Source organism: Oncorhynchus clarkii, chromosome 17, assembly GCF_045791955.1.
Source record: "Oncorhynchus clarkii lewisi isolate Uvic-CL-2024 chromosome 17, UVic_Ocla_1.0, whole genome shotgun sequence".
Lineage (NCBI taxonomy): Eukaryota > Metazoa > Chordata > Actinopteri > Salmoniformes > Salmonidae > Oncorhynchus > Oncorhynchus clarkii.
Window position 1 is genome coordinate 64,218,944 of NC_092163.1, and position 16,058 is coordinate 64,235,001.

At 43.2% G+C, this 16,058-nt stretch overlaps 2 protein-coding genes across 2 annotated transcripts; both read left to right on the top strand.

Annotated features, from left to right (window-relative positions):
- Nucleotides 1–375: 375 nt before the first annotated feature.
- LOC139369877 (tumor protein p53-inducible nuclear protein 2-like) lies at nt 376–9,806 on the top strand. The gene is made up of 4 exons (XM_071109158.1): nt 376–586; nt 7,444–7,723; nt 7,819–7,924; nt 8,082–9,806. Exons 2-4 carry the CDS (start codon nt 7,606–7,608, stop codon nt 8,344–8,346), a joined length of 489 nt encoding a protein of 162 aa, XP_070965259.1. The 5' UTR covers nt 376–586; nt 7,444–7,605; the 3' UTR covers nt 8,347–9,806.
- A 794-nt stretch (nt 9,807–10,600) lies between these two features.
- LOC139369878 (glutathione hydrolase 7-like) lies at nt 10,601–15,773 on the top strand. Its single transcript, XM_071109160.1, has 14 exons — nt 10,601–10,872; nt 10,968–11,122; nt 11,257–11,374; nt 11,566–11,633; nt 11,720–11,793; nt 11,939–12,120; nt 12,204–12,291; nt 12,558–12,685; nt 12,779–12,867; nt 13,056–13,208; nt 13,321–13,438; nt 13,574–13,711; nt 13,837–13,936; nt 14,059–15,773. The coding sequence occupies exons 1-14, from the start codon at nt 10,729–10,731 to the stop codon at nt 14,208–14,210; spliced, it is 1,707 nt and encodes a 568-aa protein (XP_070965261.1). The 5' UTR covers nt 10,601–10,728; the 3' UTR covers nt 14,211–15,773.
- Nucleotides 15,774–16,058: the final 285 nt, after the last annotated feature.

Below are 16,058 nucleotides of genomic sequence, written 5' to 3' on the forward strand. Positions count from 1 at the left end.
TGACAGCTTATTCTAATAATGACGTTTTGAAAAAGGTGTGTAGCCTAATAATGAAAATACGTAAGCACTTATGCAATAATAGGTCTAAATGTATTAGAATCGTGAGGTGACGACAGAGGGAGCCTTCAAAGGTTGCTGCTGGTCCTTTTGCAGAGGTGTTGGTGTGAGTATTTTAATAATAACAGTTCATTTAGGATCATTTAAGGTAATCACCTCAAGCCTAGACAACACTGCTGCAAGTGCAACTATTTTAACATAAAAGGCCAATACGCCCATGTAGGTCTGCACAAAATGAGGGGCAGACCCGTATCTTTTTTAACTGCGTGATTGGTTCCAAACCTCGAACGGGAGGGGGATACGGTTGCTGCGTTACTCGATCAGCTGTTTTGATTAAATTTGGAAAGAAACAGTTCCAAAGACCAGACAGAGAATCAAGAACAGATCTTTGGAAAAAAATATGGTATAAACCGATACCTCATCAAATGAAAACGCATTAATGAAGGAATCGGTTACAACATCTCTTCAAATACAATTTTGGGGTTAACAGAATGTCCTACTCAAACTGAGAAATATTCTGTGAATATAGGTAAGTTTTATTTGCCGCTTGTCTTTCTATTTATTGCTATCATCTGCGTGCATCCAAACCGCGTGCATCCAAATCCTTTATCAACAGTTTGCAGAATTTTGTAATTGACAGGCCTTCTCCAATGCTGTAACATGAATGCAAGAGGGGCGTCTTTCCGAAAAGGAGATAATTAAATATGTCTGTTCTATTATTATCCAGTCTTTCGGTCGCTGAACTACCGCTGGCTGTCATTGCAACTGCCCCAATTTCAGACGAGACTTTGGTGTTATATCACCTGCACCAAAGGAGTAAGCCTAGCCTATCCAGCTTTTCATTTCAAAGTTCTTTCTCTGCTGATATAAGGCTAACGTCCAGGTTTTCTTTGTCATCGTGAAATGGTTTGTTTAGCCTTTCAGTGGTATCCCAGCTTCGTCCCTTCCTTAATTCCTGCTCAAGCTGTTGTTTAGGTTTTGAATAATGACGTCAGTTGCATACACATCTGACGCATTCAGGGACGATAATCAAAGCTTGATGATGAGTTGGTTATATAGATCTTGCTAGGGCAAACACCAACACCTGGACCTAGTGGGAGGAAGCCCAGGACCGAGTTTGGGAAACCCTGCAATAGGCCACATATTTGCTCAGCTGAGTAGCTGCCAATTATTTATATATACACAAAATGATGACCCGGGAGGTGCTGTTTTGGAGCCTTCATGCTTCCATCTTGGTACTCCCACAGGTTGTAGAAAAATATTTTGGACGCTATAAAAATGATTTCATTAGTGTCTACATTTGTTTTTGCCACGTTTATTCTATTACAGACACCTTAATGCATACTTTTAAATTGTTATGTGAGCATACAACATACAAATAAAGGAACATGTTTTTGTATATCTAAGTATACTTTTTTTTAAATACACTGAACAAAAATATAAATGCAACAATTTCAAAGATTTTATTGAGTTACATTTCTTATAAGGAAATCAGTCAATTGAAATAAATCCATTAGGCCCTAATCTATGGATTTCACATGACTGGTGTAGGGGTGCTGCCAAGAGGGTGGGACTATGCCATCCTGTTGGCAGCCATGCCCACCCACTGGGGAACCAGGCCCAGCCAATCAGAATTATTTTTCCCCCACCCAAGGGGTTTAATACAAACAAAAATACTTTTATATCCTCTCACACTACTCGCGACTGGACTTCCTCATTACCATATTTGGTAGTGAGAACTCTCTAAAAGGATGCCTTTTAATAGTCTTGCAAATTAGATTTTCAAGTCCATACAGTTCATAAGGACTGAGATTATTATTTTTTATATATATTTTTCTTTACCTTTTATTTAACTAGGCAAGTCAGTTACGAAGAAATTCTTATTGACAATGACTGCCTTCCCCGGCCAAACCCTAACCCGGACGACGCTGGGCCAATTGTGGACCGCCCTATGGGACTTCCAATCACGGCCGGTTGTGATACAGCCTGGAATCAAACCAGGGTCAGTAGTGACACCTCTAGCACTGAGATGCAGTGCTTTAGACCGCTGCGCCACCCGGGAGACCTATTAGGTACTTTGGATGTAGAATGGAATGGTGCTATATATGCCTAGCTACAGAGATACACTACACTAAAATAACACATCCTAGATCTGAATGAATGAAATATTCTTATTAAATACTTTTTCCTTTACATAGTTGAATGTGCTGACAAAAAAATCACACAAATTATCAATGGAAATCAAATTTATCAACCCATGGAGGTCTGGATTTGGAGTCACACTCAAAATTAAAGTGGAAAACCACACTACAGGCTGATCCAACTTTGATGTAATGTCCTTAAAACAAGTCAAAATGAGGCTCAGTAGTGTGTGTGGCCTCCATGTGCCTGTATGACCTCCCTACAACGCCTGGGCATGCTCCTGATGAGGTGGCAGATGGTCTCCTGAGGGATCTCCTCCCAGACCTGGACTAAAGCATCCTCCAACCCCTGGACAGTCTGTGGTGCAACGTGGCGTTGGTGGATGGAGCGAGACATGATGTCCCAGATGTGCTCAATTGGATTCCGGTCTGGGGAACGGGCGGGCCAGTCCATAGCATCAATGCCTTCCTCTTGCAGGAACTGCTGACACACTCCAGCCACATGAGGTCTAGCATTGTCTTGCATTAGGAGGAACCCAGGGCCAACCGCACCAGCATATGGTCTCACAAGGGGTCTGAGGATCTCATCGCGGTACCTAATGGCAGTCAGGCTACCTCTGGCGAGCACACGTGCGGCCCCCCAAAGAAATGCCACCCCACACCATGACTGACCCACCGCCAAACCGGTCATGCTGGAGGATGTTGCAGGCAGCAGAACGTTCTCCACGGTGTCTCCAGACTGTCACGTCTGTCACGTGCTCAGTGTGAACCTGCTTTCATCTGTGAAGAGCACAGGGCGCCAGTGGCAAATTTGCCAATCTTGGTGTTCTCTGGCAAATGCCAAACGTCCTGCACGGTGTTGGGCTGTAAGCACAACCCTCACCTGTGGACTTCGGGCCCTCATACCACCCTCATGGAGTCTGTTTCTGACCGTTTGAGCAGACACATGCACATTTGTGGCCTGCTGGAGGTCATTTTGCAGGGCTCTGGCAGTGCTCCTCCTTGCACAAAGGCGGAGGTAGCGGTCCTGCTGCTGGGTTGTTGCCCTCCTACGGCCTCCTCCACGTCTCCTGATGTACTGGCCTGTCTCCTGGTAGCGCCTCCATGCTCTGGACACTACGCTGACAGACACAGCAAACCTTCTTGCCACAGCTCGCATTGATGTGCCATCCTGGATGAGCTGCACTACCTGAGCCACTTGTGTGGGTTGTAGACTCCGTCTCATGCTACCACTAGAGTGAAAGCACCGCCAGCATTCAAAAGTGACCAAAACATCAGCCAGGAAGCATAGGAACTGAGAAGTGGTCTGTGGTTATCACCTGCAGAACCACTCCTTTATTGGGGGTGTCTTGCTAATTGCCTATAATTTCCACCTGTTGTCTATTCCATTTGCACAACAGCATGTGAAATGTATTGTCAATCAGTGTTGCTTCCTAAGTGGACAGTTTTATTTCACAGAAGTGTGATTGACTTGGAGTTACATTGTGTTGTTTAAGTGTTCCCTTTATTTTTTTGAGCAGTGTATATTTTTACTGGTGGCTCAGTTGGTTGGTACTTTCTACTGACATTAGAGAGAGTTGTGGGTTTTACTGATATATAGGCTTATACCGACTCTGTGTTGAGTCCCCTTGGATAAAAGCATCTGCTCAAAAGACGGTTATAATTAATAGCGCAGTCTTTCTCTCGGACATGGTGAATCTAAAAGGATCCTGCCATTGGTTAGTATTCCAGGTCAGTGGCTATGAAGAGGATACAAGCTGAGCACATAATAACAAAGTGAACTCTGCAGCCATGGGCCTCGTGCCCCTAGATCTGCAAATCTGTTCGCTTATCTATTTTTTTATATTTCACATTTTATTTAACCAGGTAGGCCAGTTGAGAACAATTCTCATTTACAACCTGGCCAAGATAAAGCAAAGCAGTGTGACAAAAACAACAACACAGAGTTACACATGGGATAAACAAACGTACAGTCAAATTCACATTAGAAACCTCTATATACAGTGTGAGCAAATTAAGTAAGGAGGTAAGGCAATAAATAGGCCAATAGTGGCGAAATAATGACAATTTAGCAATTTACACTGGAGTGATTTATGTACAGATGAGGATGTGCAAGTAGAAATACTGGTGTGCAAAAGAGCAGAAAAACAGATTTGGGGATGAGGTAGGCAGTTGGTTGGATTGGCTATTTACAGATGGGCTGTGTACAGCTGACGCTTAAAGTTAGTGAGGGAGATATGTCTCCAACTTCAGTAATTTTGATTTTTTTTGCAATTCGTTCCAGTCATTGGCAGCAGAGAACTGGAAGGAAAGGCAACAAAACGAGGTGTTGGCTTTGGGGATGACTAGTGAAATATACCTGCTGGAGCGCATGCTACGAGTGGGTGTTGCAATGGTGACCAGTGAGCTGAGATAAGGCAGAGCTTTATCTAACAAAGACTTATAGATTACCTGGAGCCAGTGGGTCTGGCGACGAATATGCAGCGAGGACCAGCCAACGAGTGCATATAGGTAGCAGTGGTGGGTAGTATATGGGGCTTTGGTGACAAAACAAATGGCACTGTGATATACTGCATCCAGTTTGCTGAGTAGAGTGTTGGAGGATATATTGTAAATGACATTGCCGAAGTCAAGGATCGGTAGGATAGTCAGTTTTACGAGGGTATGTTTCGCAGCATGAGTGAAGGATGCTTTGTTGCGAAATAGGAAGCCGGTTCTTTATTTTATTTTGGATTGGAGATGCTTAATATGAGTCTGGAAGGAGAGTTTACAGTCTAGCCAGACACCTAGGTATTTGTAGTTGTCAGAACTGTCAGAACCGTCCAGAGTAGTGATGCTGGACAGGCGGGCAGGTGTGGGCAGCAATCAGTTGAAGAGCATGCATTTAGTTTTACTTGCATTTAGGTGCAGTTGGAGGCCACGGAAGGAGAGTTGTATGGCATTGAAGCTCGTCTGGAGGTTGGTCTACAGAATGGTGTCGTCTGCGTATAGGTGGAACAGAGAATCACCAGCAGCAAGAGCGACATCATTGATGTATACAGAGAAAAGAGTCGACCCGAGGATTGAACCCTGTGGCACCCCCATAGAGACTGCCAGCGGTCCGGACAACAGGCCCTCCGATTTGAGACACTGAACTCTGTCTGAGAAGTAGTTGGTGAACCAGGCGAGGCAGTCATTTTAGAAATCAAGGCTGTTGAGTGTGCCGATAAGAATGTGGTGATTGGAAACCTGGCCAAGGATTTTGACTGTCAATCTTTGGGGATCTCAGACGATACGAAAGAGAGGTTGAGCAGGCTAGTAATAGGGGTTGCAACAATTGCGGCTGATATTTTTAGAAAGAGGGTCCAGATTGTCTAGCCCAGCTGATTTGTAGGGGTCCAGATTTTGCAGCTCTTTCAGAACATCAGCTACAGTGGGGCAAAAAAACGTATTTAGTCAGCCACCAATTGTGCAAGTTCTTCCACTTAAAAAGATGAGAGGCCTGTAATTTTCATAATTTCATCGTACACTTCAACTATGACAGACAAATTTAGAAAAAAAATCCAGAAAATCACAATGTAGGATTTTTTAAATTAATTTATTTGCAAATTATGGTGGAAAATAAGTATTTGGTCACCTACAAACAAGCAAGATTTCTGGCTCTCACAGACCTGTAACTTCTTCTTTAAGAGGCTCCTCTGTCCTCCACTCGTTACCTGTATTAATGGCACCTGTTTGAACTTGTTATCAGTATAAAAGACACCTGTCCACAACCTCAAACAGTCACACTCCAAACTCCACTATGGCCAAGACCAAAGAGCTGTCAAAGGACACCAGAAACAAAATTGTAGACCTGCACCAGGCTGGGAAGACTGAATCTGCAATAGGTAAGCAGCTTGGTTTGAAGAAATCAACTGTTGGAGCAATTATTAGGAAATGGAAGACATACAAGACCACTGATAATCTCCCTTGATCTGGGGCTACACGCAAGATCTCACACCTTGGGGTCAAAATGATCACAAGAACGGTGAGCAAAAATCCCAGAACCACACGGTGGGACCTAGTGAATGACCTGCAGATAGCTGGGACCAAAGTAACAAAGCATCAGTTACACACTACGCCACCAGGGACTCAAATCCTGCAGTGCCAGATGTGTCCCCCTGCTTAAGCCAGTACATGTCCAGGCCCATCTGAAGTTTGCTAGAGAGCATTTGGATGATCCAGAAGAAGATTGGGAGAATGTCATATGGTCAGATGAAACCAAAATATAACTTTTTGGTAAAAACTCAACTCGTTGTGTTAGGAGGAAAAACGATGCTGAGTTGCATCCAAAGAACACCATACCTACTGTGAAGCATGGGGGTGGAAACATCATGCTTTGGGGCTGTTTTTCTGCAAAGGGACCAGGACGACTGATCTGTGTAAAGGAAAGAATGAATGGGGCCATGTATCGTGATATTTTGAGTGATAACCTCCTTCCGTCAGCAAGGGCATTGAAGATGAAACGTGGCTGGGTCTTTCAGCATGACAATGATCCCAAACACACCGCCCTGGCAACGAAGTAGTGGCTTCATAAGACTCATTTCAAGGTCCTGGAGTGGCCTAGCCAGTCTCCGGATCTCAACCCCATAGAAAATCTTTGGAGGGAGTTGAAAGTCCGTGTTGCCCAGCAACAGCCCCAAAACATCACTGCTCTAGAGGAGATATGCATGGAGGAATGGGCCAAAATACCAGCAACAGTGTGTGAAAACCTTGTGAAGACTTACAGAAAACGTTTGACCTCTGTCATTGCCAACAAAGGCTATATAACAAAGTATTGAGAAACTTTTGTTATTGACCAAATACTTATTTTCCACCATAATTTGCAAATAAATTCTTAAAAAATCCTACAATGTGATTTTCTGGATTTTTTTTCCTCATTTTGTCTGTCATAGTTGAAGTGTACCTACGATGAAAATTACAGGCCTCTCTTGCACAACTTGCACAATTGGTGGCTGACTAAATACTTTTTTGCCCCACTGTATCTGGATTTGGGTGAAGAAGAAATGGGGGAGGCTTGGGCAAGTTGCTGTGGGGTTGCAGGGCTGTTGACCGGGGTAGGGTAGCCAGGTGGAAGCATGGCCAGCCGTAGAAAAATTCTTATTGAAATTCTCAATTATCGTGGATTTTTCGGTGGTGACAGTGTTTCTTAGCCTCAGTGCAGTGGCCAGTGCAGTGGGTTTGAGTTATGGGACCCAGACTTTATGACAATGTTTTTCTCAACCAGGTCTTTGTGAGAAGTATTTTGATACCCAAAGCCTCTGCTGCGTCTGAGTTTCCTCCCAAAGAAAGGAGAGGAAAGAGAACACAGGCAAGAACATCACAACCAAGTCTGTGACCCAGAGTCCGAGACAACACCTCCAACCGCCACACAGAACAGAACCCAGTCATGTTCAGAAGGCTTACTAGTCTGTTTTTAGGAAGAGATGAGGACATCTCTACAGACCAGAGGACATCCACCCCTGCAGAAATGCTTGAGGAAGGGTGGCTTCTGATCAACCATAAAGGTCAGTCTCACAGGAAGTAGTGGTTGGACTGTAGCTACATAGTGTGCTCTACTAGAGGAAATATGGGTAACGCTGGCTCTCTTGTTGCTCTACAGAACTGAACCCATTGGAGGAGCAGGTAGTGGAGTGTGCCACCACATCTATCTACAGAAGTCCACCTGTCACCGAGGAGACTGAACCCATCTCAGAAACTGGCGTCAGGTGAGAGAGACTTTTGTGCATTTGACACAGGAAGTTGTCAAAGCATTTTTCAATATCCGTGTTCTGCCACTGATTCCAAATGTTTGATTGTCCTTGTGTATATGTGAACAGATGTAGGTGTGCATTTGTGGGCTTACAAGCATTTGTTTCTCTGCAGGATGTCAGAAACAGTGGTCCCAGTCCAAAGAAGCACCACCAGCCCCAGCCGGATCATTCGTGGATCAGTGTCCATGGCTGGACAGCTGGCTAAGGTCTCGCAGGTTGCTCGTGTCCAGAGGGCTCAGACCCGGGTGGACCGCCACCACCTCACACGGAGCTGCATCCAGCGGCAGAACTGTGTCCGCCAGCGAGCTCAGCGCCACTCACCCCGCACACGCACAACCTACCTCCAACAGCCAGGCCACCACAACTTCAGCCACTGAACACCCAGCACCAGGGAGCGCTTTTAACACAAGAACAACAGGGACCTTTAATCTGCTCACACCATACACACACAAACAAACAGACATGCTCAGACACCTTCACAAATGCAACATAAATTGATTGGCAGCATATTTCCGTATAGTGAAATAAAGTCATAATTCAAACACATTTTGCATAGTTCAATCTTGTGTAGATTAAGGTATTTCCCAAAGGAATCCTATCTACCCCATTTGATTAAAAACACAAAGCTTGTTACTTGGAATTGTCACTTGTTCACTGGCAGCTAAAAATTAATTTTGAACCTGTACTGTACATGACAAGAGAATGAAGATGTGAATATATCAAGGAATAAGTTCGCCCTAAGTATTTCTGAAACTAAAAGCATTGCATTTGGAACAAAACACTTACCAAACCCTAAACCTCAACTAAATCTTGTAATAAATACTGTGGAAATTGAGCAAGTTGATATGACTAAAATGTTTGGAGTAACCCTAGATTGTAGACTGTAATGGCCAAAACATATTGATGCAGTAGTAGCTAAGATGGGGAGAAGTCTGTCTATAATAAAGCAATGCTCTGCCTTCTTCACATCACTATCAACAAGGCAGGTCGCACCTTGACTACTGTTCAGTCGTGTGGTCAGGTGCCACAAAAAAGGACTCGGGAAAATTGTGATTGGCTCAGAACACGGCAGCACGGCTGGCCCTTGGATGCACACAGAGATAGTGGAGGAGAAATTGACTTCATCACTACTTTTATTTATGAGAGGTATTGACATGTTCAATGCACCAAGCTGTCTGTTTGAACTACTGGCACACAGCTCGGACATCAATGCATACCCCACAAGACATGCCACAAGAGGTCTCTTCACAGTCCCCAAGTCCAGAACAGACTATGGGAGGCGCACAGTACTACATAGAGCCTTGACTACATGGAATTCTATTCCACATCAAGTAACTGACGCAAGCAGTAAAATTAGATTTTAAAAAACACCTTGTGAAGATACACAAACATAGGCACAGACACATGCATACACACACATACGCACTATACATACACATGGATTTAGTACTGTAGATATGTGGTGGAGTAGGGGCCTGAGGGCACACAGTGTGTTGTGAAATCTGTGAATGTATTGTAATGTTTGAAAATTGTATAAACTGCCTTAATTTTGCTGGACCCCAGGAAAAGTAGCTGCTGCTTTGGCAGCAACTAGTGGGGATCCATAATAAATACAAATATCAAATGAGATATGTTTGTAGGCTTGATAGTTTGTGGCTATGGCAAAACTGTCAGTGGCATGCATATTTCTGTGCAAAGCTTTTGCAACAAAAAAATGCTAAAACATATGTTGAGGGAAATTAAAGGTATTTGTATCATTACACGTATGTATTTTGTCAGATTGTTGTGTGTGAGTTAAAAACATTTCATATAGCAATAAAAAGGATGACCCACGTGATTGCACCATTGTTCCTTTATTCCATTCCTGTCAGAACTGCTTGATCAGGGCTATTTGGTGACCAAAAGGCATTACTAATGTTATGCGACACAATATGTAAAAGAAGGTTATAGAAACAGCTCAGTGTATACTACTTTAAAAAAAATGGCTGATCAATTGGTTACTTAATTGGCCAATCTGATTGGCTGAGTAATTCTTAACCCGTTTGTCATTATTCATTAGTCATGTGTTAAGGCAGGTAAGAGGGAAGCAAGCAATGGAGAGCTCATAAAACTGTGTTATACTTTCTGTTCTTCTAGATTAGTAACATAGTGCAATTGTTTTTGTGTATCTCTACATTCTACTGCTCCAACACCTGTGTTGTACCTTTATTGTACAGCTTGTTTTCACCATGCTGACTTGCAGGTTTGCTAGTCATCAGATGGGAAGGGAGAGGGTAGTCCTGTGTCTGTCTAATTGTGCATCATGTGCTTATCTCTGTGTGAACATAGGGAAAATGGATGTGAGTCCTGAGACTAAACTTAGTAGCAGACAATCCCCAGTTGGTTACAAGAGCTTTGAGGGCTTACCTCAGTTGACTGTGGATGACACATTGACCAAAGGGCAAAACTTTCAGAATGAGCATAACCGAAACACAGGTAGTTGGTTTGGTAGCAACTCAATGCTACTTATATGATGTCAAGTCAAATCTTGCTTGTATTAACCACAAATTGCCACACATGTACAGTAGTTTTTTTTTTTTTTTTGCCCACCTCCACTCTGACAGGGTCTAAAATCTCTCCCTCCAGGTCTCCATGGCCATGGTGGCCTCAGTTCTGCTCCAGACCTCAGCAGTCTCCCAAAAGAATTGCCCCTGAGACATCTAGCCTCTGGGAGCCAGCACCCTAACCTGGCGGATCTAAGCTTGTCCTCCTTTAGAGAGATGGATAAGGACCTGCCGCCTTGGGGGCCAAGTAGGTGTGGCACTTGGCAGGATGCCATCATACCCATCTATGCTGCTTCTCTCATCATTGCCATAGCAGTCACCATCGCTATGGTCCTGCAGATTTATCTAGGGACAAATGAGGTATGTTCTCACTTAGAAAAATGTATAGAAACTATTTAGAACAACTTTTACTTATTACCTTATATTTATCCTCATCCTTACTATAATGGGGTCAGCAGGTCTTCAGAGGGAGTGTGTTGGTGACGGACCATGAACACTGTACAGAGCTTGGTCGTAGGGTGCTGAATGAACAAGGCTCCAGTGTGGATTCTGCCATTGTTGCCACCCTGTGCCTGGGGATAGTCCATCCACATGCGTCAGGTATTGGCGGGTAAGTGACAAAAGCATTTGCGAAAATTAACGGCGAGTGCACTATATCTGTGGCATAATGATTGTCCAGAGGTTATCATGTGGCTGGACAGGACATTCATGGTCCACCTGACTTAATTATGGATTTTTCTGTAGGGGAGGGGTGATGCTGGTTCATGACATCCGGAAGAATATAAGGAAGGTGATTAATTTCCAGGAAACGGCACCCTCTGGAATCAAGGAGGAGATCCTGCAAATTGACCCAGAGCTAAAGGTGATGTGCTGTATGACAAAAGTGTATGAGTAAAAATACATAACTTATTGTAGATCTTTCATTTTTAGGATAACACAATGTGTTGAACAATTATCTCGAATTGTGTGGCTAGTCTCAGATAGTCATGCAACATGTACACTGGGGCTTCAAAAGAGCTTTTTAAATTGTAACCTCTTTCCTTAACCATCCAGCCAGGTCTGATTGTAGGTGTGCCAGGCTTGCTCAGAGGGTTGTACCAAGCCCATAAACTGTATGGAAGGTGAGGTGTTGTCGTTTGTTATGTGCAATTTCATGTTTGTGTTCAGAAGCATATACTAGCCTATGTTTGTTATTGTTTCAACCCAGACTGTCATGGGAGGATATTGTCACCAGGGCTGCCAACGTAGCCAGAGATGGCTTTAATGTCTCTCACAGACTTGGTAAGGAGTGATTCACAATCATACCATGTATTTTTCTTACTGTTTTACTTCTCATTCCTGTACAATCTGTATGAAAGCCTCAATACAAGATTAGACCAATTGCATGTTTTCACCAGTAGACTTTGATATTTGTCTAACCCTGCAGCAGAGGCCATAACCAAGGTGAAAGGTCAGAATATGTCATTGCGCTTCAGGGACATGTTCTTGCCAAGAGGCCATGCTCTGTCCCCCGGCTCTCTTATGAAAACACCAAGTCTGGCTGCTGTCCTGGAGGCTGGGGTGTCAGAATTCTACAATGGGACTCTAACACAGGAAATGGCCAGTGAGGTAAATAAATGCGTTAGCTAAGAACATAGCCCTCAGCAAATTGCATTGAATCATATGCATGTTTAACCTGTGCTGTATTTTAGGTGCAAGAAAATGGAGGAATTCTAACCAAGGAGGATCTCAGCAACTACAGTGCAGTCATAGCGCAGCCAATTGAAGGCCTGTATCAGGGTAAACATAGTCATACTTCATACTCTTTATAGGAAGTAGCCTACAAACAAGAATTCTACAGTATGTTGGGATTAGCTGCATTTGTCAACATAATATTTTGTCTACACCAGTGGTGCCTGGTGGCACTTTAAATGGGTAGTAGGACAGGCTCATAATAATGGCTGGAACATAATGAATTGTTGGATTCCATCCATTATTATGAGCTGTCCTCCCCTGACCAGCCTCCTCAGGTCTACACAATATTTCCTGGCAACACCCTCCCTCAGGATTCCGAGTTCTCGTGCCGCCTCCCCCTTCTATTGGTGCTGCGCTGATCTCAGTCCTCAACATTTTGGAGGACTTCCACCTCAATGGGAATAGTACAACGAATAGAGCAAACCACTGGATTGCTGAGGTACTGTATCTCAAGCTCTGAAGTGAGACCCATGTCATTTACAGTGTGCAGAAAAGGTTCCCCTAATAAAAGTGTATTGTGTTCATTTTGAAGTCACTGAAAGCGTCCCTGACTATGGCTAGTGGGCTCGGAGACCCTGTGTATACCCCATCAGTTTCTGCACTCATCTCCAAGATGCTAAGGTAAACATTAACAAGCGTGCATTCACTTCCTCACCATGTTGTAAGTAGATTAGCCATGCAATTTAAGTCCTTCTGAAATGCAATGACAGGAATTTCTGTGAACAATTGTCCTCTCTACTGATGTAGGAGGATGTGCAGCCCCCCCCCCCCCCATCTCCCCCCGCCTTATATCTGTGTCTCTGTTAAAGCAAGCCACAGGCTGTAGTGCTCCGTCAGTTGATCAGTGACTCGCAGGCATCTCCTCCCAGACACTACTCTACTGTCTATGACCTGCCGAGTGGAGCTGTGGCCAGCCAGGTGGTCGTGATGGGTCCCGATGACATCATTGTGTCTGTCACCAGGTGCTGTGATTAGGAGCTTACCTGAAGGAGATAACAGGTTTACATTAGCGTTATGGATATGGTGTGGGATAGCTTAAGTCTTGCACTTGTTCAATTTTTTTTTATGTTTCAGCTCACTGAACAGGCCCTTTGGAAGTAGAATTTTAACCCCTTCAGGCATTCTCCTGAACAGCCAGATCTTGGACTTCTCCTGGCCAAATAAAACCCAGGGACTGTTAATATCTAACCTGGTAACAGCATACCACTGTACAATGCAAGTTTGGGCTGTATAATGTATTAACATAACATAATTCTACACTGTCAATCAGAGAAACGACCATTTTGTAAAAATATCCTATATCAACACTTTTTTGTTTTCTTTGCAGACGAACAGGGTCCAGCCAGGCAAGCGGCCTCTGTCATTTATTATGCCAACAATTGTGATACCGTCTCTAGGTAAATGTGGATCCTATGTGGCCCTGGGATCTTCTAATGGAGAGTCCAGCCTCAGTGGTGTCACCCAGGTCTGACACGTAAAAAAACTAAAAAATACTCTTTAATGTTCATGCCTTTTTGTTATCTAAAAGTTAATGTCCTTGTAATTTCATTACCTTTCATTGTGCTTTTTGTTTTGTGCTTTTTGTTTCAGGTCTTGATTAATATTTTATCATATAACAAAAATCTGAATGATAGCATATCACTGGGACGACTCCATCCCCAACTTAAGCCGAGCAGACTCCTGGTGGACTGTGAGCATTTCTGATATTTTCTTTGTCTACACTTAATGGTGGGTGGGAAATCAGCTTTGAAATGGTTTGAAACCTCCACTCACTTTTTTCTAATTCTTATTTTCCAAACTATCTCCCCTCAGCTGAGTTCCTGGAGGAGGATGTGAAGGTGTTGCGTTTGAAAGGACACACTGTCTACAGGGTGGGGCTGCTGTCCCTGGTGCAGGGTGCCCAGAAAACCAACAACATCATTAGGGGCATTGTTGACCCTCGTGCTGTGGCTGGCTCTGCCTAGCTTTCTGAGAATATGCCTTTATTTCAATGTGAACATAAGAAGATTAAGTAATATTTGAGTTGTACGTTTATTAAAAAATGAATGTATTACAATTTTAGATTTTCCTATTGTGATGATGGCAGGCGTGCAACTTCCATTGGTGGTGGTGGGGACATGTCCCCTCCCCCCCACATTCTGAAATTGCATTTTTGTCCTCTCCCAAGTTTTATCATTGGAAAGTGATACAAAATGAGGCAATGGTGTGCTTTAGGACTATGCGGACACCTCTGAGTGGTCGGTTAGACTGTTTGGAATGTTTTATCCGACTGGTTCCCCCACAAAAATTATAATAAATATGTCCCTCCTGGATGATGGCATACATTAAGGCAGATCTAATATAAAGGTGGTAGACATCACAGGAGGCTGATGAAGGGAGGAACGCTCATAATAATGGCCCGGAACGGTGTCCATGGAACGGCATCAGACACATGGAAACCATGAGTTTGATGTATTTGATCCCATTCCGCTCCAGCCGTTACCATGAGCTCATCCGCCCCAATTAAGGTGCCACCAACCTCCTGTGGTAGACATGAATTTCATCTCAGATTCTGCGTGTGAAGATGTGAGTAGCCTATACCCATCAACCTAGGTCACAATAGTATTGGTTGTCCAATAGGGGGCACTACTTGCCTAGGCAGAACTAGATAAATATAGTTTGGCCTAATGTTTGGTAGAAGTTAGAGGCAAATACATTATCGCTCAATCGCTTTACAAATCAGATATTTGCTGTTGGTCACTGCTGTTTTGTCAAGGTAAAGATGATCCATATAGCCACCAGCTACTGTATATCTCCAAGAATGCACTTCATGTGTGAATGTTGACTCCCAAACAAGCCACCAAACCCTGCTCCTAATAATGAATGCAGCGTGGGATGGGTTGAAATGGCAAATATCCAGATTTTAAAAAGTTACTCTATCTTATTCAAATATCAGTGGCACTGTCAACCCTTACATTAAAAGCATGTGTCTATGTTTTCATTGTTGGTTTTAACTCTTTAGCTTGTTAATCAGCAGCCCCAAAGTATTAAACTGTGTGCTCCACACCTTCCTTACAACACATACTCTCCTACTAGCCAGGGCCTCTTCGGAGTAGAGAATGTGCCAAAGGGCTGATGTCATAGGAAACTGGCATAGGAAGGTTGACAAGCAAATATATACCTCCAATGTCACTATAAAAAGACAAAACAGTATCATAATGGCTTAAGAACACATTTTATGAAACTTTCTGTTATTGAGAACAATACAAAACCATAATTATGACAGATGACTACCACAGATGACTAACCACATATTCCTGGGAGATGGATTATGTCGCTGGCCAGCCCATATGGAAAATGAATGTATTTAACATACAGTGCCTTCAAAGTACTCACACCCCTTGACTTTTTCCACATTTTGTTGCGTTACAGCATGAATTTAAAATGGATTAAATTGAGAAAAACAATTGACTGCCTACACAAAATATCCATAATGTCAAATTGGAATTGTTTTTGAACATTTGTACAAATTAATAAAAAATTAAAAACTGAAATGTCTTGAGTCAATAAGTATTCAACCCCTTTGTTAGGGTAAACCTAAATAAGTTCAGGAGTAAAACTTGACAAGTCCCATAAATTGCATGGACTCACAGTGTGCAATAATAGTGTTTTAGATCATTTTGAATGGCTACCTCATCTCTGTATCCCATGCTCGAGCAGTGAATTTCTAACACATACTTGGCTAAAAAGACCAGGGAAGTTTTCCAATGCCTCGCAAAGAAAGGCACCTATTTGGTAGATGGGTAAAAAATAAAAAGCAGACACTGAATATC